This window comes from Muntiacus reevesi, chromosome 1, assembly GCF_963930625.1.
Source record: "Muntiacus reevesi chromosome 1, mMunRee1.1, whole genome shotgun sequence".
Taxonomy (NCBI): domain Eukaryota; kingdom Metazoa; phylum Chordata; class Mammalia; order Artiodactyla; family Cervidae; genus Muntiacus; species Muntiacus reevesi.
Genome location: NC_089249.1, coordinates 81,708,826 through 81,729,942, shown reverse-complemented (window position 1 = coordinate 81,729,942; position 21,117 = coordinate 81,708,826). Strand labels below are relative to the sequence as shown.

Below are 21,117 nucleotides of genomic sequence, written 5' to 3'. Positions count from 1 at the left end.
GTTCAAGAGCCTGATTACTCTTAGGGGGAGCTATTCAGTGAATTAACCAGGAAGTTTTCTCTCTCCCCTCTACTCCTCCACCTCCCCCGCAGCGCCTTTATATCTGTGTGTGTGTCTAGTTCTGGTTATATTAGTATGTTCTGAAAATTGGGAGGTTGATTAATGTTTGGAGATCTTGGAAAATGTGATGACCTCTGTGAAAGTTCTGAAAACTTCTCTGAATTCTTTTGCTAATCAGTTTAATCATGATAAAATTTGTAATTTATTAAGTATATAGTTTTTCTATTGAATGTACCATGAAGGTTACTTAATTCTTTTTGCCCTTTATGATCATTTTGATTCTGGTAGGGTTAAACTCTTTTTTGGATCTGTTTTCTCAAGGTATGTAGCTTACATCTCTTTTCTTAGAAATGACACTGAATTTTGTTTTCTCTCCCTGATGTTTTGAATCTAAGGAAATGTGACATTGAAGTTTCCCTTTATGAATTGTGTGCTGATAGATTATTTTAGATTTCCCTGGCCTACAAAAGGAAAAAGTCTTTGTGTAACTTTTTTCTCACTCAATATGTTGAAATAGATTATAGCTTACAAAACCTATACTGTAGTCTGTATTCCTCAGCTTTCAAAAGAAATGGCACAAATTTAAATTGGATTAAAGGATGCATTTAATTGCTAGTGGGTCATATCACTTAAAAAGTATCTCTTTATTAATTTTAAGGGCTTCTTTCAAAGATGAAGGTATTTTGAGCTGTTTTTTCAATGGTAGTGATAGATTTACACTTCTGCTCACACTCAAATACAGTACTTCTGAAAACTAGTTGAATATTTAAGAAATGAGTGTTGGGATTCAGGGTGCTGTCTGTCACCCCAGAATAGACTTATCAGATCACGTGAGGAATCATGCTTTTAATAGCTTTATGTGGTAATTCAGAAATAGTAATGAAACAGAACTTTAAAATATTAAGATGCCTTCTTCGGTAATTTACTTGAGTTGCAAACTCAAAGGTGGTTGATAAAGCAAGTATATCTTATTCTTTAACTTTCACCATATACCAAACTAAAAGCATTTGGGAGTTGCATTTAAATTGACTGTAAAGGCTATGGTTCAAATTATAGCAGATCTCAAGAGCCTGAGTTGGTGTTGAGAAATGATTTAGGACTGATTATTTTTGTTTTGCTGGTGAATAACTGATTGAGGGGTCCTCAGAAATAGGGTGCATAGGAAGAGAATGAGTTAAGTTAGGGAAACAATTATGGCTATTAGCAACTTTCTTCCCTGTAGCATTCGTTATCCCACGCTGTAAAGAAGCAACCCATTTTCACATCCAGCTGGTAGCTTAGATGGTAAAGAATCTGTTTTCTATGTGGGAGACCTGGGTTCCATCCCTGAGTTGGAAAGATCCCCCAAAGAAGGGAATGGCTATCCACGCCAATATTCTTGCCTGGAAAACCCCATGGACAGAGGACCCTAGAGAGCTATAGTCCATGGGGTCGCATAGAGTTGGACATGAGAGAGCAGCTAACAGTTTCACTTAGAGTTGTTGTATGCTGATCAAGTTTTTAAAGATAAAAATTGAAAAGTAAGTAAACAAAAAAATCTTATCTAGACAAAATAAATATATCTTTACAGCTTTAGCATCAGAAATATCTTCAAGACTTTACTGGTAATATTTAGCCTCTATTATGTGAGGAAACCCATTGTGTTTAATTTTTTCTTACTAAGCGTGGTGCATTTATTTTTTATGAGATGAAACAGTATAATTATAATAGATTTTATTCCCAGAATTAACATAAAATAAAGGCTACTTTTTACATGTCAGCGTGTTTGTTTCTTTTTCCTTTTTCTTACCTCATTTTGCTATCCTTGGAATTAAGGTTTTTTCTTTTTTTAAATTAATAAAAACTTTTATTTTCAGTATACTTCAGTAAAGGAAAACATAGCCTCACTTTGAAATTGCTTACATAATTGAATGTCATATTTTATTCTTAAGCATTATTTTTATTGCTTCCCATAATAGGAAACAAAACTGTCACTAATACTAAAACTTGAAAAATGTAGAGCTTGCATAATATTTTTAGTACTTCCCTCTAAATAGTGAACAGGATCTTCCTGGTGGCTCAGTTGGTAAAGAATCTCCTGCAATGCAGGAGACTCAAGTTAGATCCCTGGGTTGGGAAGATCCCCTGGAGAAGGGAATGGCAACCCACTCCAGTTTTCTTGCCTGGAGAATTCCCTGGACAGAGAAGCCTGGTAGACAACAGCCCACAGGGTCACAAAGAGTCAGACACAACTGAGAGTGACTAACACTTTCACACTTTCACTAAACAGTGAAACCTGTATAAAAATTAAAAATAAGGAATTGTCAGGCGAGTGTATGCTCCTCGGTTCTTTGTCTCGTCACAACAAAAATTTGGAGTGACAGACATTAAAGCCTCCTCGACGGGTCACAGCTCTCGGGTCTTGGACAGACCGTGTTATAGCTCTCAGGTCTCCAATGTACGGTGTTATAGCTCTTAAGTAAATCAGTGTTAAAGCTCTATTTTATTTAGATAATAGCAGGAAAATCCATCTTCGAGGAGTGAGGGCCCGTGGATCCAAAGAGAGAAGAGCGCCCCATTGCGTGCGCGCGAGGATGGGGCGCGCCCTTTGGCTCCTCTTTTTGTATGTTTTTTTCTTCCTCCTGGGCCTGTCCTGTGCAAATTGGGCTTAGGCTGGAGCGCTGTCCTCCCTGAAGTCCCTGCTCCGGTCCTCGGGCCTTCCTTTGACCTCCCTCTGCTCTGTTTTTCCCGGCTTTTCCCTTCCTGTCTTTTAGCCACCGCCAGTTTGGACTCCTTTCCCTATTCTAACTACCTATGAATGAAATTATGAAAGTGCATGAAGGAAAACTAGTATGAGTTTGTATGCTAGCCTTAATAATCATCTTTCATTCATTCAGGGAAAATTTTTTTTTAAATTTTTATTATTTGTTTATTTTTGGCTGTGTGTTTATTTTTGTCCTGTTGCGGTGCACAGGCTTCTCACTGTGGTAGCTTTTCTTGCGGAGCATGGGCTCTAGAGTGTGTGGGCTTCAGTAGCTGCAGCGCGTGCTCTCAGCTCTTGCGGTTCCCTGACTCTAGAGCACAGAGGCTCAGTAGTTGGGACACTTGGGCTTAGTTGCTCTGTGACGTGGGATCTTTTAGGACTAGGGATCGTACCTGTGTCACCTACATTGGCAGGCAGATTCTTTGCCACTGAGCCACCAGAGAAGACCCCCAGGGAAAAATTTTAATGAGTACTTACTACATGACATATATAATATTGGACACTGGGGATAGGAAGCTGAATGACGAATAGTCTTTGGCCTAAGGAATTTTAGGTTTGATGGGGAATCTGGCAGCCTCAGGTCATTTCTGAAGCCCAGTTGACCTCAGGTCTCATTCCTCCTTGCTAACCTCTCCCATCCTGCCTCCCCACAATGGAATGAACAAGTCTAGAGCAGTTCCTCCAACTCCCGGTAAGTACTTTTCCACCCTTAGTTATCTAGTTATCTAAACTAGTAATGCAGGTGCCCAGAGACCTTGTGCCTATTAACAGGAGCCTTCCAGGCACAAAATGTACTAAAACTGGGAAGACTATGTAGTGTATGGTACAAACCAAGACACTTGGGAATGAAAGGGACCCATTAATTATGCTAGGAAGAAACATGTAAACTAGCTGTGTACTGGCCACCTGGAACACAGATCTGTAGCCTTGGTAATTTTAAATATAGGAGGCTGTTTTGAAATTCTAAGACTAGAGTTTTGTATTCTATTAGGGAAATGAACAAGTTTATTTATTTATTTTTTTTACAAGTTTATTTTTATTCTTGGTGTCAAGTTGTCACATTGGCCTTGTAGGTAATTATGATATAACAAATGAACTTTCCTTCTGAATAGCTTGATTATAATTTTATATTGATTTTTAAAATATCTGAAAACCTTAAGCCTTATTATACTTTTTTTTATTGAATGAAAAATAAGGTTTATTTATTTAGAAATAAGTCTGTCTGTGTCGATTATGTTTGTATCCTGATTGCCTTGGAACCAGAAGGTTTGAGGAATCTATTGAAAGTGAAAGTGAAGTTGCTCAGTGTGTTCCACTCTGTGACCCCGTGGTCTGTAGCCCACCAGGCTCCTCCGTCCATGGGATTCTCCAGGCAAGAATACTGGAGTGGGTTGCCATTTCCTTCTTCAGGGGATCTTCCTGGCCCAGGGACCGAACCCGGGTCTCCCGCATTGTGGGTAGATGCTTTAACCTCTGAGCCACCCAGGAAGTCCTTGGGAGGCTATTACTCTTTCCCAAGTAATCAACCCTTGTTAACTGTGGCTGGAGGTATTATGGTGGAAAGTCAGATGAGGTTTATTTGTGCTTTTACTGCCTCAGGCAGCATTCTTTGTGAATAGAACACCCAGCCAAGGTTAAAAATTCCCAGTGATGATGAGCAGCTTATTTGACAAGTTATGTATTCTTTTTTACCTCTTTGGGAAGACCAGATGCATTGTTGACATACCTCTCAGTTTCTCAGTCCTGACAGGGCATACTCTATTGTTATTATTAACAGTTATACGGTACCCTCTTTTGACCAGCATTAAAATTTTGGATGTGCTTTAAAATATTGGCACAAATATTGCATTTTGCTTTTGATACTTAAAAAAGGCACCAAGGGTTTGTGAATTAGGGGTTTCCACAGAATGCATAACCCCCACCATTGTAAATATCCCCCACTAGAGATGGTTAGAATTGATGAGCCTACATTAATACATCATTGTCACTCAGAGTCCATGATTTATTTTAGGGTTCACTCTTGGTGTTGCGTATTCTATGGATTTGGACAAATTTGTAATGATGTGTCTGCCATTATTGCATGCAGAGTACTTTTACTGCCCTAAAAATCCCCTGTGCTCTGCTTATTCTTTCCTTTCTCCCCCTAAGTACTGGCAACTAATCTTTTTACTATCTGCATAGTTTTGCCTTTCCCAGGTTATCATAGAGTTGCGATCATATACTATGTACTCTTTTCAGACTGTCTTCTTTTACTCATTAATATACATTTAAGTGTCCTTCATGTCTTTTCATGGCTTGATAGCTCATTTCTTTCTAGTGCTGAATAATATTGCTTTGTCTAGTTCTCCCACAATTTGGGCTTCCCCGATAGTATAGTTTCCATATATATATCCCCCACTCCTGCCAAACAGTTTCTTGTTATGAACATCTTGTATTAATATGGTTATTTGTTAATTACTTTAGCATTTATTAAAATAAATAAATGTTGATACATTGTTATTAACCGAAACTCATAGTTTATTCTGATTTCCTTAGTTTTTACCTATTGTCTTTCTGTTTCCGAATCCCATCAAGGACACCACATTACATTTAGTTGTCATGTCTCCTTAGGCTCATCTTAGCTGTGACAGTTTCTTAGTCTTTCCTTGATTTTGATGACCTTGACAGTTTTGAGGAGTACTGGTCAAGTATAGCACACCTGACTATTAGAATTTGTCTGAGTTTTTTTCATGGTTAGATTGGAATTTTGGGAAGACAGTCACAGAAGTAAAGTGCCATTTTCATCAGTTCATAGCAAGGGTGTATTTTATCATCATAATTTGTGACTGTTTATATTGACCTTGATCATCTGGCTGAAATAGTATTCGCCAGGTTTCCCTACTATATTCTCCTCCTCTCCACCTTACTGTAGACTTTGGATAGGAGTCACTGTATATGCAGCCCATACTTGGGCTCTTCCCCTTTAGTATGTGGTAACTATATAATTTATTTGGAATTCTCCACAGGAGAAGAATGTCTCTTCTTCGTGTGTTTATTCTGTCATTTATCTGTATCAGTCTGGGCTAATGAATTATTTATTTTATACTTTGAGTTATGTAAGGGGCTTCCCTGGTGGCTCAGACATAAAAATCTACCTGCAGTCCTGGAGACCTGGGTTTGATTCCTGGGTTGGGTAGGGAATGACTACCCACTTCAGTATTCTTGCCTAAACAAGTCCATGCAGTTGCAAAGAGTTGGACACAACTGAGTGACTAACATTTGGCCTTTCACGTAGGTTATAAAATCCGATACTGCTACTGTATTTTGTTGCTCCAGAATTGGCCACTGGTAGCTTTTTCATTTGGCTTGTGTGCTCTTCTGCCATCTTCTCATCAGTGTGAGTTTTTTTGTTTTGTTTTTGAGCACTTTCTTACTTTCTGGTACTACAGAATGCTCTAGGCTCATCTTGTGTATTTCCTGCTCCAGTCCTAGAATCAGTCATTTCTCCAAGAGGCACTGGTTCTTTTTATTGAAGCATATTATTAGAAACCAATGTCTGGGCATTAGGTATGGTTCTTGGTACAAGGGTGTACCTTCTTTTAGACCCTCTTAGCTGACAGAGTAAAGAAATATATCTGTTTATAAACCCCTGTGTATATTCATGTGTTGAGTTCAGTTGCTCAGTCATGTCCAACTCTTTGCAACCCCATGGACTGCAGCACACCAGGCTTCCCTGTTCATCACCAGCTCCCGGAGCTTGCTCAAACTCATGTCCATCAAGTCAGTGATGTCATCCAACTATCTTATCCTCTGTCACCCCCTTCTCCTCTTGCCTTCAATCTTTCCCAGCATCAGGGTCTTTTTAAATGAGTCAGTTCTTCACATCAGGTGGCCATAGTATTGGAGTTTCAGCTTTAGCATCAGTCCTTGCAATGAGTATTCAGGACTGATTTCCTTTAGGATTGACTGGTTTGATCTCCTTGCAGTCCAAGGGAATCTCAAGAGTCTTCCCCAACACCACAGTTGAAAAGCATCAATTCTTTGGTGCTCAGCTTTGTTTGTAGTCCAACTCTCACTTCTATACATGACTACTGGAAAAACCATAGCTTTGATTAGATGGACCTTAGTCAGCAAAGTAAAGTCTCTTTTTAATATGCTATCTAGGTTTGTTGTAGTTTTCCTTACAAGGAGCAAAGCATCTTTTAATTTCATGGCTGCAGTCACCATCTGCGGTGATTTTGGAGCCCCCAAAATAGTGTGTCACTGTTTCTATTGTTTCCCCATCTATTTGCCATGAAGTGGTGTGACCAGATGCCATGATCTTAGATTTTTGAATGTTGAGTTTTAAGCCAACTTTTTCACTCACCTCTACATATCTATAAATATTTCTATGTGTAACCATCTGTATCTATAGAAACTTAAACATGAGTTCTTTCTGATGTCTCTGGTTTTTCTTCATTACTATATGGATGTTTTGTCCCCCTCCCCTTGCTGATCTGTTTACTTTCACACCAACATTGAGGAACTTGACTCCCTGCATCTACCCTTTATTTATTTAATTGTTCAGTTCCAGTATACATATGTAGCAGTGTCAGAATTGTTAACCTGTACCCCGTGGGAAACAACTTTATTGACTAGAATACAGTACTTTTGTGCAGTCCCTTTGGCCTTGAATTCATTTCCAGATACTTAGGTCTGTAATTCCCTGCCCACTCCCTCTCTCTGCCCCAACCCTGTTCAGTGAGACTTTTTGAAATAGATTTGAAATATAGTTAGAGTGCCTTGTTACAACTGGAATTCTCTGGACCTACTGACTTAAGAAAAAGTTGCAAATATTAAGGTTTCAGTTCAGTTCAGTCGCTCAGTCATCTCCGACTCTGTGACCCCATGGACTGCAGCACGCCAGGCCTCCCTGTCCATCACCAATTCCTGGAGTTTACTCAAACTCATGTCCGTTGAGTCAGTGATGCCTCCTCTTGCCTTCAATCTTTTCCAGCATCAGGGTCTTTTCCAGTGAGTCAGTTCTTTGCATCAGGTGACCAAAGGATTGGAGCTTCAGCTTCAGCATCAGTCCTTCCAATGAATATTCAGGACTGATTTCCTTTAGGATGGACTGGTTGAATCTCCTTGCTCTCCAAGGAACTCTCAAGAGCCTTCTCCAACACCACAGTTCAAAAGCATCAATTCTTCGGCGCTCATCTTTCTTTATAGTCCGACTCTCACATCTACACATGACTATTGGAAAAACCATAGCTTTGACTAGACGGACCTTTGTTGGCAAAGTAATGTCTCTACTTTTGAATATGCTGTCTAGGTTGGTCATAGGTTTTCTTCCAAGGAGCAAGTGTCTTTTAATTTCATGGCTGCAGTCACCATCTGCAGTGATTTTGGAGCCTGACAAAATAGTTTGTCACTGTTTCCACTGTTTCTCCATCTATCTGCCATGAAATGATGGGACCAGATGCCATGATCTTAGTTTTCTGAATGTTGAGTTTTAAGCCAACTTTTCACTTTCCTCTTTTACTTTCATCAAGAGGCTCTTTCCTCTTGCCTAGCAGTAGATACAGTGGTAGTAGTAGTAGCAGATAGAATGGTCATCTGAGTTAAATTCACCCATTCCAGTCCATTTTAGTTTGCTGATTCCTGAAATGTTGATGTTCACTCTTGCCATCTCCTGTTTGACCACTTCCAATTTACCTTGATTCATGGACCTAACATTCCAGGCCTATGCAATACTGTTCTTTACAGCATCAGACTTTACCTCCATCACCAGTCACATCCACAACTGGGTGTTGTTTTTGCTTTGACTCTGTCTCTTCATTCTTTCTGGAGTTATTTCCCCACTGATCTCCAGTAGCATGTTGGGCACTTACCAACCTGGGGAGTTCATCTTTCAGTGTCCTATCTTTTTGGCTTTTCCTGCTGTTCATGGAGTTCACGAGGCAAGAATACTGAAGTGGTTTGCCATTCCCTTCTCCAGTAGGCCACTGGAGTTTTGTCAGAACTCCACCATGACCTGTCCGTCTTGGGTGGCCCTACACGGCATGGCTCATAGTTTTATTGAGTTAGACAAGGCTGTGGTCCATGTGATCAGATTGGTTAGTTTTCTGTGATTGTGGTTTTCAGTCTGTGTGCCCTCTCATGGAGAAGGATAAGAGGCTTATGGAAGCTTCCTGATGGGAGAGACTGACTGAGGGGGAAACTGGGTCTTATTCTGATGGGCAGGGCCATGCTCAGTAAATCATTAATCCAATTTTCTGTTGAAGGTTTAAGGTTTACACTTTGTGTTTTAAAGTTCTGTAGGTTTTGACATGTGCATCCTGTCATGTATGCAGTGTTACAGTATCATACAGAGTAATTTCACTGCAGTAAAAATCCCCCCTGCTTCACTTACTCATCCCTCCACTCCATCCAAAGCCCTGGCAGCCTACTGATATTTGCCTACTCTGGAATGTCATGTAATTAATTGGAATCAAACAATGCTGTTTCAGATTGGCTTCTTTCCCTTGGCAATATGCATTTAAAATTCCCTCATGTCTTTTCGTGACTTGAGAGCTTATTTCTTTTTATAGCTGAATAATATTCCATTGTCTAGATGTACCATTTTTGTCTATCCATTCACATATAAAAGACATCTTGGTTGCTTTCAGGTTTTGGCAATTATGAATAAAACTGCCATAAACATTTATGTGCTGGTTTTTGTGTGAATATAAGTTGTAAATTCTATTGAGTAAATACCTAGGAGTGTGATTGTTGGATATTATTGGTGAGACCATGTTTAGCTTTTAAAGAAACTGTCAAACTGTCTTCCAAAGTGGCTTTACCATTGAATGAGTTGCTGTTGCTTCACATCTTAACCAGCATTTGATATTATCATCTTTTAAAGACCCATTCAAATAGGTGTTTAATGTTATTTGCAGTTCTCTCATGATGAATGATGTTGAGTAACTTTTATATGCTTATTTGCCATCTGTGTATCTTCTCTTCAGAGGTGTCCAGATCTTTTGCCTGTTTTTAGCTTGTTTTCTTACCATTGAGTTTTAAGTTTTAAGGTTCTTTTATATTTTGGATACAAGTCTTTTATCAGATATATTTTCCAAATATTTTCTCCTAGTCTGTGGCTTGTTTTTCATTCTCTTAATAGTATCTTTTGCAGAGTGGACATTTTTAATTTTAATAAAATTCATTTTAGCAGTTTTTTTTTTCATGGATCACATTTGTGTTGTTTAAAATCTCATTGTCATTCCCGTCACTTAGATTTTCTCCCATGTTATCTTTTAGAAGTTGCATTTTTATAATCCGTTTCTTAGCATTGACTCAAATATATGTCTAGATTATCTTGTTCATATTTAAAATTTTAAATGATTGCTTTATAGTCAAATTGTTTTACCATAATTTTTTTTTGACCATTCATTTCCCCCTATTGTTGACTTTTTATAAGAACAGAAATTGGGAAACAACCTAAATAATAATGAACATACTTGCACTTTGCTTTTTCTGTGTTCAGAATTGTTTCATTTCTTCCCACAAATACTTGAGAATGGTCTACATGCCACTATAAAGTTCTGGTCTTCATGGAACTCATATTTTGGTGATTTCCTTAGGATAAATCTTCAGGTCACTTGGGGTTGAGAAAAAAATGAACATTTTTATGACTTTGGATGCATATTACCAGTGAAATTGCTTTCCAAGAGTATTTAACCTATTTGTATAGTCATCATCTCATTTTCCATATGTTAACACTAAAAGTAATTGAGATAATATTTTTGCACTTTTAAAATCATTAACCTGATTTACTGTTTGTTAAAAAAAAGTGCAAACATTTTAGAAACCTTTGCTCATTTACTTTCTCTAATTATATTTCTCTTTTCCTATCAGTAAATTAGGTGTCCTAAAATGTTATTTCTGCAACAGAATTCCAAAAAATTCTTGATATTTAGTAATCTGGAATTATACCTTGGTGTGGACACGTTCAAGCTTGAGTTCCTTTGGCTATTTTCGTTGCTTATGCATGCCTGAGTCCCTTATCTCCAAAGTGTAAGGGCAAAGTACAGTATCATTCCTGAGACAATTAGTCAATAAAGATGTTCCCTGACTTGATTGTTTGCCTAAGTAAGGTAGCAAAGAGGCGGAGGTGGATGAAAAGAAGTCAGCCTAAACCAGCCAGTTTATTTAACTGCAAAATTTAAAAGGACATGTCTTTACATTTCAGTAGAGTGGTTTCTTTTTATAGTCTAGTGTCTAGTATAACTGTATGCAACTGTGCAGTCACAACCAGTGAAAAGTCAAAGGAAATGTCTTTCTTTTAACGTGTCAGGGGACTGTTTTTTTCTAACTTGTAAAGTGTTCACCCAGTTTCCAAGAAGATATATTACAGAGAAGATAGAGAGTTTGTTTAAACAGCTTTGTATAATTGAAAAGATGGAAAAACTTTGTTAGGTTTAAAAAATTACCCATAGTTCCATAATTATCCTAACTCAGTTATTTTCATATTTTACATATCGTGCCTATTTTTGGCACAAAAATATCTTATATGCTCATAATCACAATTGATAATATTTTTATATTTTAAATGCAAAAACCTACAAAATAGGTAGTCTTTGTTTTTTGCATATTGCATACTGTACAGACTTTTCCATGTTTGCATATAGTCTTTCTAAATATTTTTTAAAAGTTGTAAGTCATCTGCTTGATGTACTTCAGTGTCATTAAAAGTTTTGCTAATGTTAGCTATTTGGCTGAACAAATTCTTTTTCAAATACTCTGTGAGAAGAAAATGCTTTATAGTTTTGAATGCTTAAAAATCTAACAAGGGGATTCTAGGACTCCTAAAAAGGTTGATTATATTTATAATGTAATATAATAGTATTAATCAAGTGTTAAGTGAGTTTGAAGTTTGTTTCTCATGTTGTGGTTTTAATAAACTTGAGAGAGATGCTGTTGCTCTCTGGCTTAACTTTGTACTCATCCATTGCTGAGGTTCTTAGCTACACTCACTGGACTCGAAATAGCATGTGTGTTCTGTTGTTTATAGGATGTTAAGACAGTGCCACATCAGTAGTAGGGATAAAACTAGTTCTGGCGTAATTTTGTCTTTATTATTTCTGTGAACTAGGCTTGTGAGACATGAAAGTACTGAAAGTATTTTCAGTATGAAAGTATGAAGTATTTTCCACAAAGATATGGGAGGTGAAGGAAAAAGGATGTGTTTTATCCATTAAACAATTTTGTACTGCAGATATGTGTATAGATTCATCTATTAGGATCTTCATAACATTATTCAATAACAGCAAAAAAAATTCGGAGTAAGCTAAAAGTTGAATAGGGGCTCTTTCACTCTGATGACTACTACTTCACATTTATAAATGAGGATATTGTGTAATTTTAAAATTAGCTTTATTGAGGTTTAGCTTATATACACACTTAGTTTACATGCACACATTTTGACAATTTTAGATTTGAGAAAAGTATAGATTTACCACACCAGTCAAGATACAGAACACATCTGTTACTTTAGAAAGCTTCCGTGTGCGTGTGCGTGTTGTTCCCTGCCGTCTGATTATTATCACTATAGAGTAGTTTAGTCTGTTTTGGAACTTCAAATAAATGGAATCAAATCAAGCAGATTCTTTTCTGTCTTCTTCGCTCAGTGTGTTTTTGGTTTCATCCATATTGTGGACATCAGTAGTTTGGTCCTTTTCATTGCTGAGTAATACTCCATTTCTTGAATATGCCACAGTTTTTCTGTTTACGTCTTGATGGACATTTGGTTGTTTTCAGTTTTGGACTATGATGAATAAAGCTTCAGTGAACATTTGACTATAACTGTTTGTATGGACATGTTTTCATTTCTTTTGGGTAGATACCTATGAGTGGAATTATTAGGTCATATAGTAAATGTCTATTTAACATGATGAGAAACTGCCAGAGACTTCCCTGGTGGTCCAGTGGCTAGGACTCCAAGCTCCCAGTGCAGGGGGCCTGGGTTCAATCCCTGGTGGGGGAACTAGATTCCACATGGTATAACTTAAGTTTGCATGCTGCAAATAAAGATCCCAGGTACTGCGCCTAAGAACTGGAGCAGCAAAATAAATAAAAATAAGTATTAAAGAAACTGCCAGATAGTTTTAGCTTTATGCTCCCATCAGCAATGTAGGAGAATTCTGATTCTTCCATATCCTTGGCAAAACTTCTTTTTTAATTTAACTGTTGGGTGAACATGTAGCCATTATACTTTGACCTCTAGAATTGAAGTGTGTCCTACTGCTTGCAGTTATAGGAATTTATTGTCTGTTTTTTACAGGCTTCAGACTAACTACACTTTCATTGCTTTCCTGCATGTCACAGGGGGTCAAAGCAATATTGTGCTTGCCACATGGAAGGGCTCCTTCCTGTGCCACATGTAGTGATTGACTCTGTCATCTTTCCATCCATACCTACTTTCATTATATATAGGTTCCTTCATAAACTGTATACAAGTCCTGACTGTTTAGAGCATGTTTTTGCTTTTTGGGAGTATTTATGTTAGTTTTGCAGTTTCCCCAGCTGGCTAGATTTGAAAAGTGAAAGAAAGTATTAGCTGCTCAGTCGTGTCTGACTCTCTGTGACCCTGTGGACTGTAGTCCACCAGGCTCCTCTGTCCATGGGATTCTGTAGGCAAGAGTACTGCGGTGGGTTGCCATTCTCTTCTCTGGTGGATCTTGCAGACCCAGGGATTGAACCCTGGTCTCCTGCACTGCAGGCAGATTCTTTACTATCCGAGCCACCAGGGGGAGGGCTTGAAGTCACTCTTATTAGCTAGCTAAAGGCCTCTTGATGGGGCCAAGTTTTGGTCTTATGTAAAAAATGAAGGGCATTTTATTAAAATTATCAAAGTGTATCTTTAAAATGCTGAAGGCACAAATTAATTGGATATCATCTAATTGGCTAAGGGGGAAAAAATTGGCCTTAGTTGTGGATATTTTTGGAGGCTTGGAAAGAAGCCTTCCTTTTTCCCTCCACAATGTATTATGAAAAATTTCAAACATACAGAAAAATTGAAGGATTGCACATGAATACCTATTTTACCTACCATCTGGATTCTGTAATTAGCATTTTGCTGTATTTGTTTAATCATGTATCTGTTGAAAAATTTTGATGATGTGTTTAAGCCTTTCTTTGTGGACGAAGCATTGATGGGTAGAACCTACTGGGTGGTTAGTTACTTTTGTGTGGTGTAGAATTCAGTGCTTCTCTGATGTGGTAGTTCGCTTTTGAAGTTGATTATCTTGTGATTCCTATTATCACTGGCCGAGAGCTCAATCATTTATTTTCAAATGAATGGCAACTGGATTATGTTACACAGACAAACGAAACGCGAGGGAAATTGTTCATAGAAAGGGTTTGTATCATCAGGAGCCCCAAATACTTCCAACCTGCTCACCTAGCTGATATAATTAATATCACATGAGTAACTACCATTTGTTGAGTGACTACTGTATTCTAGAGCTTTATCTCATTTGAGGTCTTACAGCAACTCTCTTAGCTGAGGGTATTATTAGCCCCATTTGGGTTAAGAAATTGAAGTTCAATAATATTGAGATTGAGTTATTTACCTAATGTCTCATCTGTTAAATGGCACAGTTGGCATTTAAACCGAAGTGTCTCTTAACTCCAAAACCCACACTTTGAACCAGAAGTCTCTAGTGCTGCAAGTTCCCTTTATTGCAGAATTTATATTTTACATTCATTTATGTCTTCAGAATTGATCAGACTGGGCCACACCTAATATGAGCCTGGTATAGTAACCTTCCTGTAGAAAAAGGGTATCATAAACATTTTTATGAGTATGAAGGCCTCTTAATTCTTGAGGATGGAGGACGCTTTTTGAAATCCGACATCCTGGGGTTTTTACTGACCCATTTCATTCTCTGAAGAAGTTTCAAGCTTGTATTAAATTGTCGAATGTATAATATTCCTTCTGTAATTGAACCAGATAAGTATTACCAAGTGTGTTTAGAATATGATACTGGTAATTCTTTCCTGTTTCTGTTCGTTTTGTTTTTTTTTTCAAGAGGGATTTGGGATGATAGCCAATTTGAAGTGTGGTCTTATTGTTAAAGAAGTGAAACCCAAGCAAATTTCTTTGCTTGCTGGCTGCTCTTAGAGTAAGCCTCACTTAAGTTTCTCTGCCGATTTTCAGGGTTTATTTATGTGAGGGACCTGTAGGAACGGTGTATTCTAACTTGAAAACTGAATGAGTGGAGGTATGTATTGAAAGCTGTAGTTCTTAAGCTTTCTGAGATTACATACTCCTTTTTGAAGCGGATGAAAGCTGTTAGCCCTCTTCCCTGAAAAAAAAATGCATATATGTAGACAAATACAATTTTACATACAATTTCTGTAGGGGTTCACTGATTTTCCTCCGAGGCTGCCACAAGCCTATCAACAGAGTAGCCCAGATTAGGAATCCTTTAAAGGGGAAGAATTAGGGAGCTGAAAAATAAGAGTGGAGCATTGCTTCTTAACTTTTTCCCCAAGAGCTCATCTCATAAAGTTGATTGTGTTCACATAAAAACCACATTTTTAGTGTATAAGGTGTTTTCTTCAGTCTCTGAAGTGTTAGTTTTTCACTTTGTTTTTTTTTTTTTTAAACTTAAGGATATTTGTAAGTTAAGTTGATTCCTAGGGATAGATCAAATTTTCTATGTTGATTTTTTAACTTTTACTTTTTCAATTTTATTTCTTCTACCATCAAAACATTTCCCAGAACTGCTAATTAGATCAAAGATTTAGATGAAATCCTTTACCAGTCTCCAGCTTTAGTTGTCCATTTCTTCTTTAACCAAAATCTCTTCATGACACATAGCTACATAGTACTTCTTTTCCTTAATACACCTAATGTGAGTATTCAGACATTGATCTTAGCAAGTTACATGTTACATTACATGTAATGTTATATTACATTAATCTTCACAGTGATCTGTTAGGGACTTATTGTCTCCATTTTATAGATGTGGAAAGCAATGGTAAGAAAGATCAAATGACTTGATTAAGATCAGTTCTGGCAGGGCCAGGATTTAAGCCCATGTAGATCTCTCTCCAAAGCCCATTTTCTATTTTATCATCCTGCTTTATGGTCAGAGAACTGACCACTTCTTCTGGTCACTGGTCTGACCTGATCTGAGCTTTATTTTTTTTTTAACAACAAGGATTTACCATATCGCACAGTGGACTATATTCAGTAACCTTGTCGTATGCTGCAGTGAAGAAGAATAGAGCAGCAGGATATAGATACATACATAAATCATTGTTGTTTTGTTGTGTCCAGCTCTTCTGCGACCCCACGGACTGTAGCCCATCAGACTCCTCCGTTCGTGGGTTTTCCCAGCCAAGAATACTGGAGTGGGTTGCTATTTCCTTCTCCTGACCTGAACTTTAAAAGCTGAAATTTCCATCGGTGGAGGGGGCTGATTTTTTTCTATAGCTAGCCAGTTGTAAAATTGCTATATTATATGTGTGTGTGTATGTGTGTAAGTTAGATTTTAGGTTGTGAAATGTCAAGAGTGCTGAATTTACTGGCTAGATTGTTAGACCCGAAATAAGGAAGGAGGCTTGGCTGGATGATCTCCTGCTTGTTCTGTTTATATAAATGGATATTTCAGATATCATACGCTGACAGACAGTTCCAGTGATTGAAAAGTTGGTGGAAGGCTTGTTACTAAACTCAGCATCATTTTCAAGAAGGAAAAACCCTAATGATTTGGAACAGGACTGAAAAAGTTTAAAGGGTAAATAAACTTTTGTCAGATTGACTAAAGGCCAGGTGTGTATTTCCTCACCCTCTTGGGGTAGCTATGGAGGGAACCTCCAGGTCAGCTAGCTGCCTAGTGGTTTTTGCTGAGATAGCAGGCTGGGTCAGCATTCTGGGAAGGTAGCTCAGTTTGCTGGGTGAGTTTTGTGAAACTCAGCATCTTTCTTGACAAAATTATTGTTCTTCCAAACCTTGTACTTTTCCTAGTTTCAGCCTTTATATACACAGTGGAACAGGAAGGAGAATGCATAGGTTGATTTACTATGTAACCTTAACTGTACATTTTTTAGTTTGAACTGATTACACAGGGCTTTAAGTGAGACAGCACAGAACAGAAAAAAGTAGTTAGACTGCTAAAACAGACTAATTGAAGTGATTGGGAGAGAACAAAGGATGTTGGGTTAGATAATACAATTTTAGAGATGTTATCTCCTTGCTTTTCTTAAAACTGAGTAGTAGAAGAAACTAGTGTGTATGAAGATATGATCATTTAATTCCCAAGGTGATGAAACTTGATATAAGGGAAAATGAAGTTGACTGACTTGAATATATGGGGAGAAATCAGATACAAATGTCAGATAACTATCTTAAGTCAGTCACACTTTTTGAGTCTTTACAAATTATGGAAGCGCGTTTTGTAAAATTTTTCTTTTTGCTGGGAAATTCCCAGTTCCACGGAGTTTTAAAAGGACACAGAACAGTTCAAATGGCAGGATTGTTAAAAGTCACTTTATTGTATTGTACACATGCTTAGTTAGGATGACGAAATTGGACTCTTTAGCTTTAAAAGCTTTGTTTCCTCTTCAGCTTCACCTTCCTTCCCGTGTGTTTTCCTAAGACTGTGTGTGGAGTTCTAGTATAGAGGAAGAGTAGGTCTTCTCACCTGTTACCATTTTTTCCCCCTGCCTTGAGTTCACATACACTTTTTCACATTATGATTTGTAAAAACACAAACAGCTTTGCTGGAACCAAACTGATCCTTTTCTTTTCTGGTTCACACTTCATGACACTGGAGTGGGGGCAGGAGGGTGGAGCTCTAAGGTGTTTGGACCCTTCTGGTTTATGGGATTGTCTTTCTCCCTTTTTCCCCTTAGGAACGGCGTGAATGTTGAGGGGGCGACACACAAGCAGGTGGTGGACCTGATCCGAGCAGGCGAGAAGGAATTGATCTTGACAGTGTTATCGGTACCTCCTCATGAGGCAGATAATCTAGATCCCAGTGACGACTCGTTGGGACAATCATTTTATGATTACACAGAAAAGCAAGCAGTGCCCATATCGGTCCCCACATACAAACATGTGGAGCAGAATGGTGAGAAATTTGTGGTGAGTGTCAGCCCAACTCAATCCTCCAACACTTAGCCTTGTTTCTCCCAATCTATAATTTATGATATATATTAGTGCACTGGGATAAATGACTGCAACCTAGGTCAGTTTGCCTACCAGGAATGTGGGTTTACACATAAATAAAATACCCTGACCCTGATTTATTGCAGGGGTGAACTGCAGTAATGAAGAGGAGTCCTATTTCTGCTTAAGTATTTCTAGACAGTTTTAAGTTTCCATTTGGGCCTATTGTAATCATGTGTACGTTTGTTTTGTTTGTTCTTTTATTGTCATATCTCCTTGCTAATAGTGTCTCACTGTTGACTCTGTAGAGATATAGAACAAGATTAATTTTAAAATGTGGTATCTTCTAAAGCATTTGGGTAATACCGTTTGTCCATGTTAGAACCTATACGTGCCCTATACCCCTTTCATGTCTTGTTCTTTTTCATTTTCTTTGTAGATATCTGTGTGAATGGTTAATTTGGGTTTTCTCCAAGGTCCTCATTATATTCTGAATGCAGTTCACATGGGCTACTTTATACATTTCCAATTTCTTGCTGTTGTAGATATGCAGGAAAGCCCATCTTGAATTTGGATGATATGTGCCAGCCCCTTTCTTTAATGCCTTTGTTTGTTCTTCAAAACCTAATTTCAGTGATCGCCCAATCTACTTAATTTTTCCCTTGGTTACAGTATTCTTTATTTACCTTTGATTAGTCTGGGAGTAATGGTACAATGAGAAATTCACTAATCTTTGTGAAAAGTGCAATATGTTCTGTTAGGTATTGGCAAACAGACTACATTTATTTAAAGCTGATCTGCTCTTTAAAGTTGCAGTCTCTGAAACAGATTTGTCCCCTGTATAGGAATGAGCTACTAGAATTTTATGTAGGTTTTATGTCAGTCTGGTGTATGTATTCTCAGAGCCATTCACACAAAATTTAGAGTTTTGTTTTACAGAGGTGCTATACCTTTTGTCTTCAACCATTTTTTTAAATTGAAGTATAGTTAATTTACAACGTTGTGTTAATTTCAGGTGTAATTCACTTATACATATACATATATATCAGGTTGGCCAAAAGTTCATTCTGGTTTTTCTGTGACATTTTATGGAAAAACTCAAATGGACTTTTTGACCAACCCTCTATCTATTCTTTGTCAGATTCTTTTCCATTATAGGTTATTAAAAGATAACTGACTATGGTTCCCTGTGCTTTATAGTAGGCCCTTGTTTATTTTATATACAGTAGTGTATATATGTTAATCCCAAACTCCTGATGTGTCTGCCCCGCCCCCACCCCCTGCCATCCCACTATCCCCTTTGGTAACCGTTAAGTTTTCTGCCTCTGTGAGCCTGCTTCTGTTTTGTAAATAAATTCATTTGTATCATTTTTTTGAATTTCCACATATAAGTGGTATCATATGATATTTGTTTTTTTCTGTCTGACTTACTTCGTTTAGTATCATCATCTGTAGGTCCATCCATGCGTGCTGCGTGCTCAGTTGGTTCAGTCTTGTCTTACTCTTTGTGATTCTGTGGGCTATAGCCTGCCAGGTTCCTCTGTCCTTGGGATTTCCCAGGCAGGGATACTGGGGGGGTTGCCATGCCCTCCTCCAGGGGATCTTCCCGACCCAGGGATTGAACCCCCTTCTCTCACGTCTCCTGCATTGACAGGCAGGGTTTTTCCCACTAGTGCTGCCTGGGAAGCCCTAGGAGCATTATCTCGTTCTTTTTATGGCTGAGCACTACTCCGTCCTGTAAGTGCTCTGTGTCTTGTTTACCTGTCCATCAGTGGGTATCTAGGCTGCTTCTGTGTCGTGGCTGTGGTGAATAATGCTGCTGTGAGCATTGGTATGCATGTATCTTTTCCAATTAGAGTTTTCTCCAGATATGTGCCCACGTGTGGGATTGCTGAGGCCTATAGTAACTCTATTGTTAATTTTTTAAGGAACCTCCATACTGTGTTCCGTAGTGGCGGCACCAGTTTACATTCCCACCAATGGTGTAAGAAGGTTTCTTTTTCTCCACACCCTCTCCAGCATTTATTATTTCATTGTTAGTGTATAGAAATGCAACAGATTTCTGTGTGTTAATTTTGTATCCAGCAACTTTACCTAATTCATTGATGAGCTCTAGTAGTTTTCTGGTAGCACCTTTAGGATTTTCTGTTTATAGCATCATATCATCTGCAAACTGTGACAGTTCTATTAAGTTGATGAAACAGTAATTGCAGTTTTGCATTGTTGAACTTTACTGCTTGATACTGGAATACATTCTTAAAGAAATGTGGTCATGTTGTCCATCATGTTAATGTGCATTTCTTGCTGTTGTTTTTTTTTTTCTGATGACTTATTATTAGCTGTGTATTTTATATTTATTTCAGACTATGGAAATAATGTTAGACAAAAGCAAATTCAAGCGATTTTCTTATTTGAGTTCAAAAATGGGTCATAAAGCAGCAGAGACAACTTGTAACATCAACAACACATTTGGCCCAGAAACTGCTAATAAACTTTCAGTGCAGTGTTGCTTCAGCAAGTTTCACAGGGGACGAGAGCCTTGAAGATGAGGAGCGTATTGGCCAGTCATTGGAAGTTGACAGTGACCAACTGAAAGTGACATCAAAGCTGATCCTCTTACAACTACGTGAGAAGTTGCTGAAGAACTCGACCATCCTATAGTTAGCCAGCATTTGAAGCAAATTGAAAAGGTGAAGAAGTTCGATAAATGGGTACCTCATGAGCTGACTGAAAATCAAAAAAATCATTTTGAAGTTTCATCTTCTCTTATTCTACGCAACAATAGTGAACCATTTCTCGATCGAATTGTGACTTGAGATGAAAAGTTGATTTTATATGAATGTAGGTGACAACCAGCTCCGTAGTTGGATTGCGAAGATGCTCCAAAGTACTTCCCAAAGCCAGACTTGGACCAAAAAAAGATCAGGTCACTGTTTGGTGGTCTGCTGCCCACCTGATCCACTACAGCTTTCTGAATCCCAGTGAAACTATTACATCTGTAAAGTCTGCTCAACAAATCAATGAGATGCACCGAAAACTGCAATGCCAACAGCTGGTATTGGTCAAAATAAAAGGCCCACTTCTCCTCCATGACAATTCCTGATTGCCCATTGCACCACCAGCACTTCAGAAATTGAACGAATTGGGCTAGGAAGTTTTGCCTCATCCACCATGTTCACCTGACCTCTCGACA

The 21,117-nt window shown here is 38.1% G+C and overlaps 1 protein-coding gene across 1 annotated transcript in view; it reads left to right on the top strand.

Moving 5' to 3' along the window:
- The window catches only part of SNX27 (sorting nexin 27), a 76,186-nt gene that overhangs the window by 7,708 nt on the left and 47,361 nt on the right, over positions 1–21,117 (top strand). Inside the window, exon 2 of the mRNA XM_065904117.1 lies at positions 17,669–17,900. Coding sequence (XP_065760189.1) covers positions 17,669–17,900 — 232 coding nt within the window. The remainder of the gene's footprint in view (positions 1–17,668; positions 17,901–21,117) is intronic.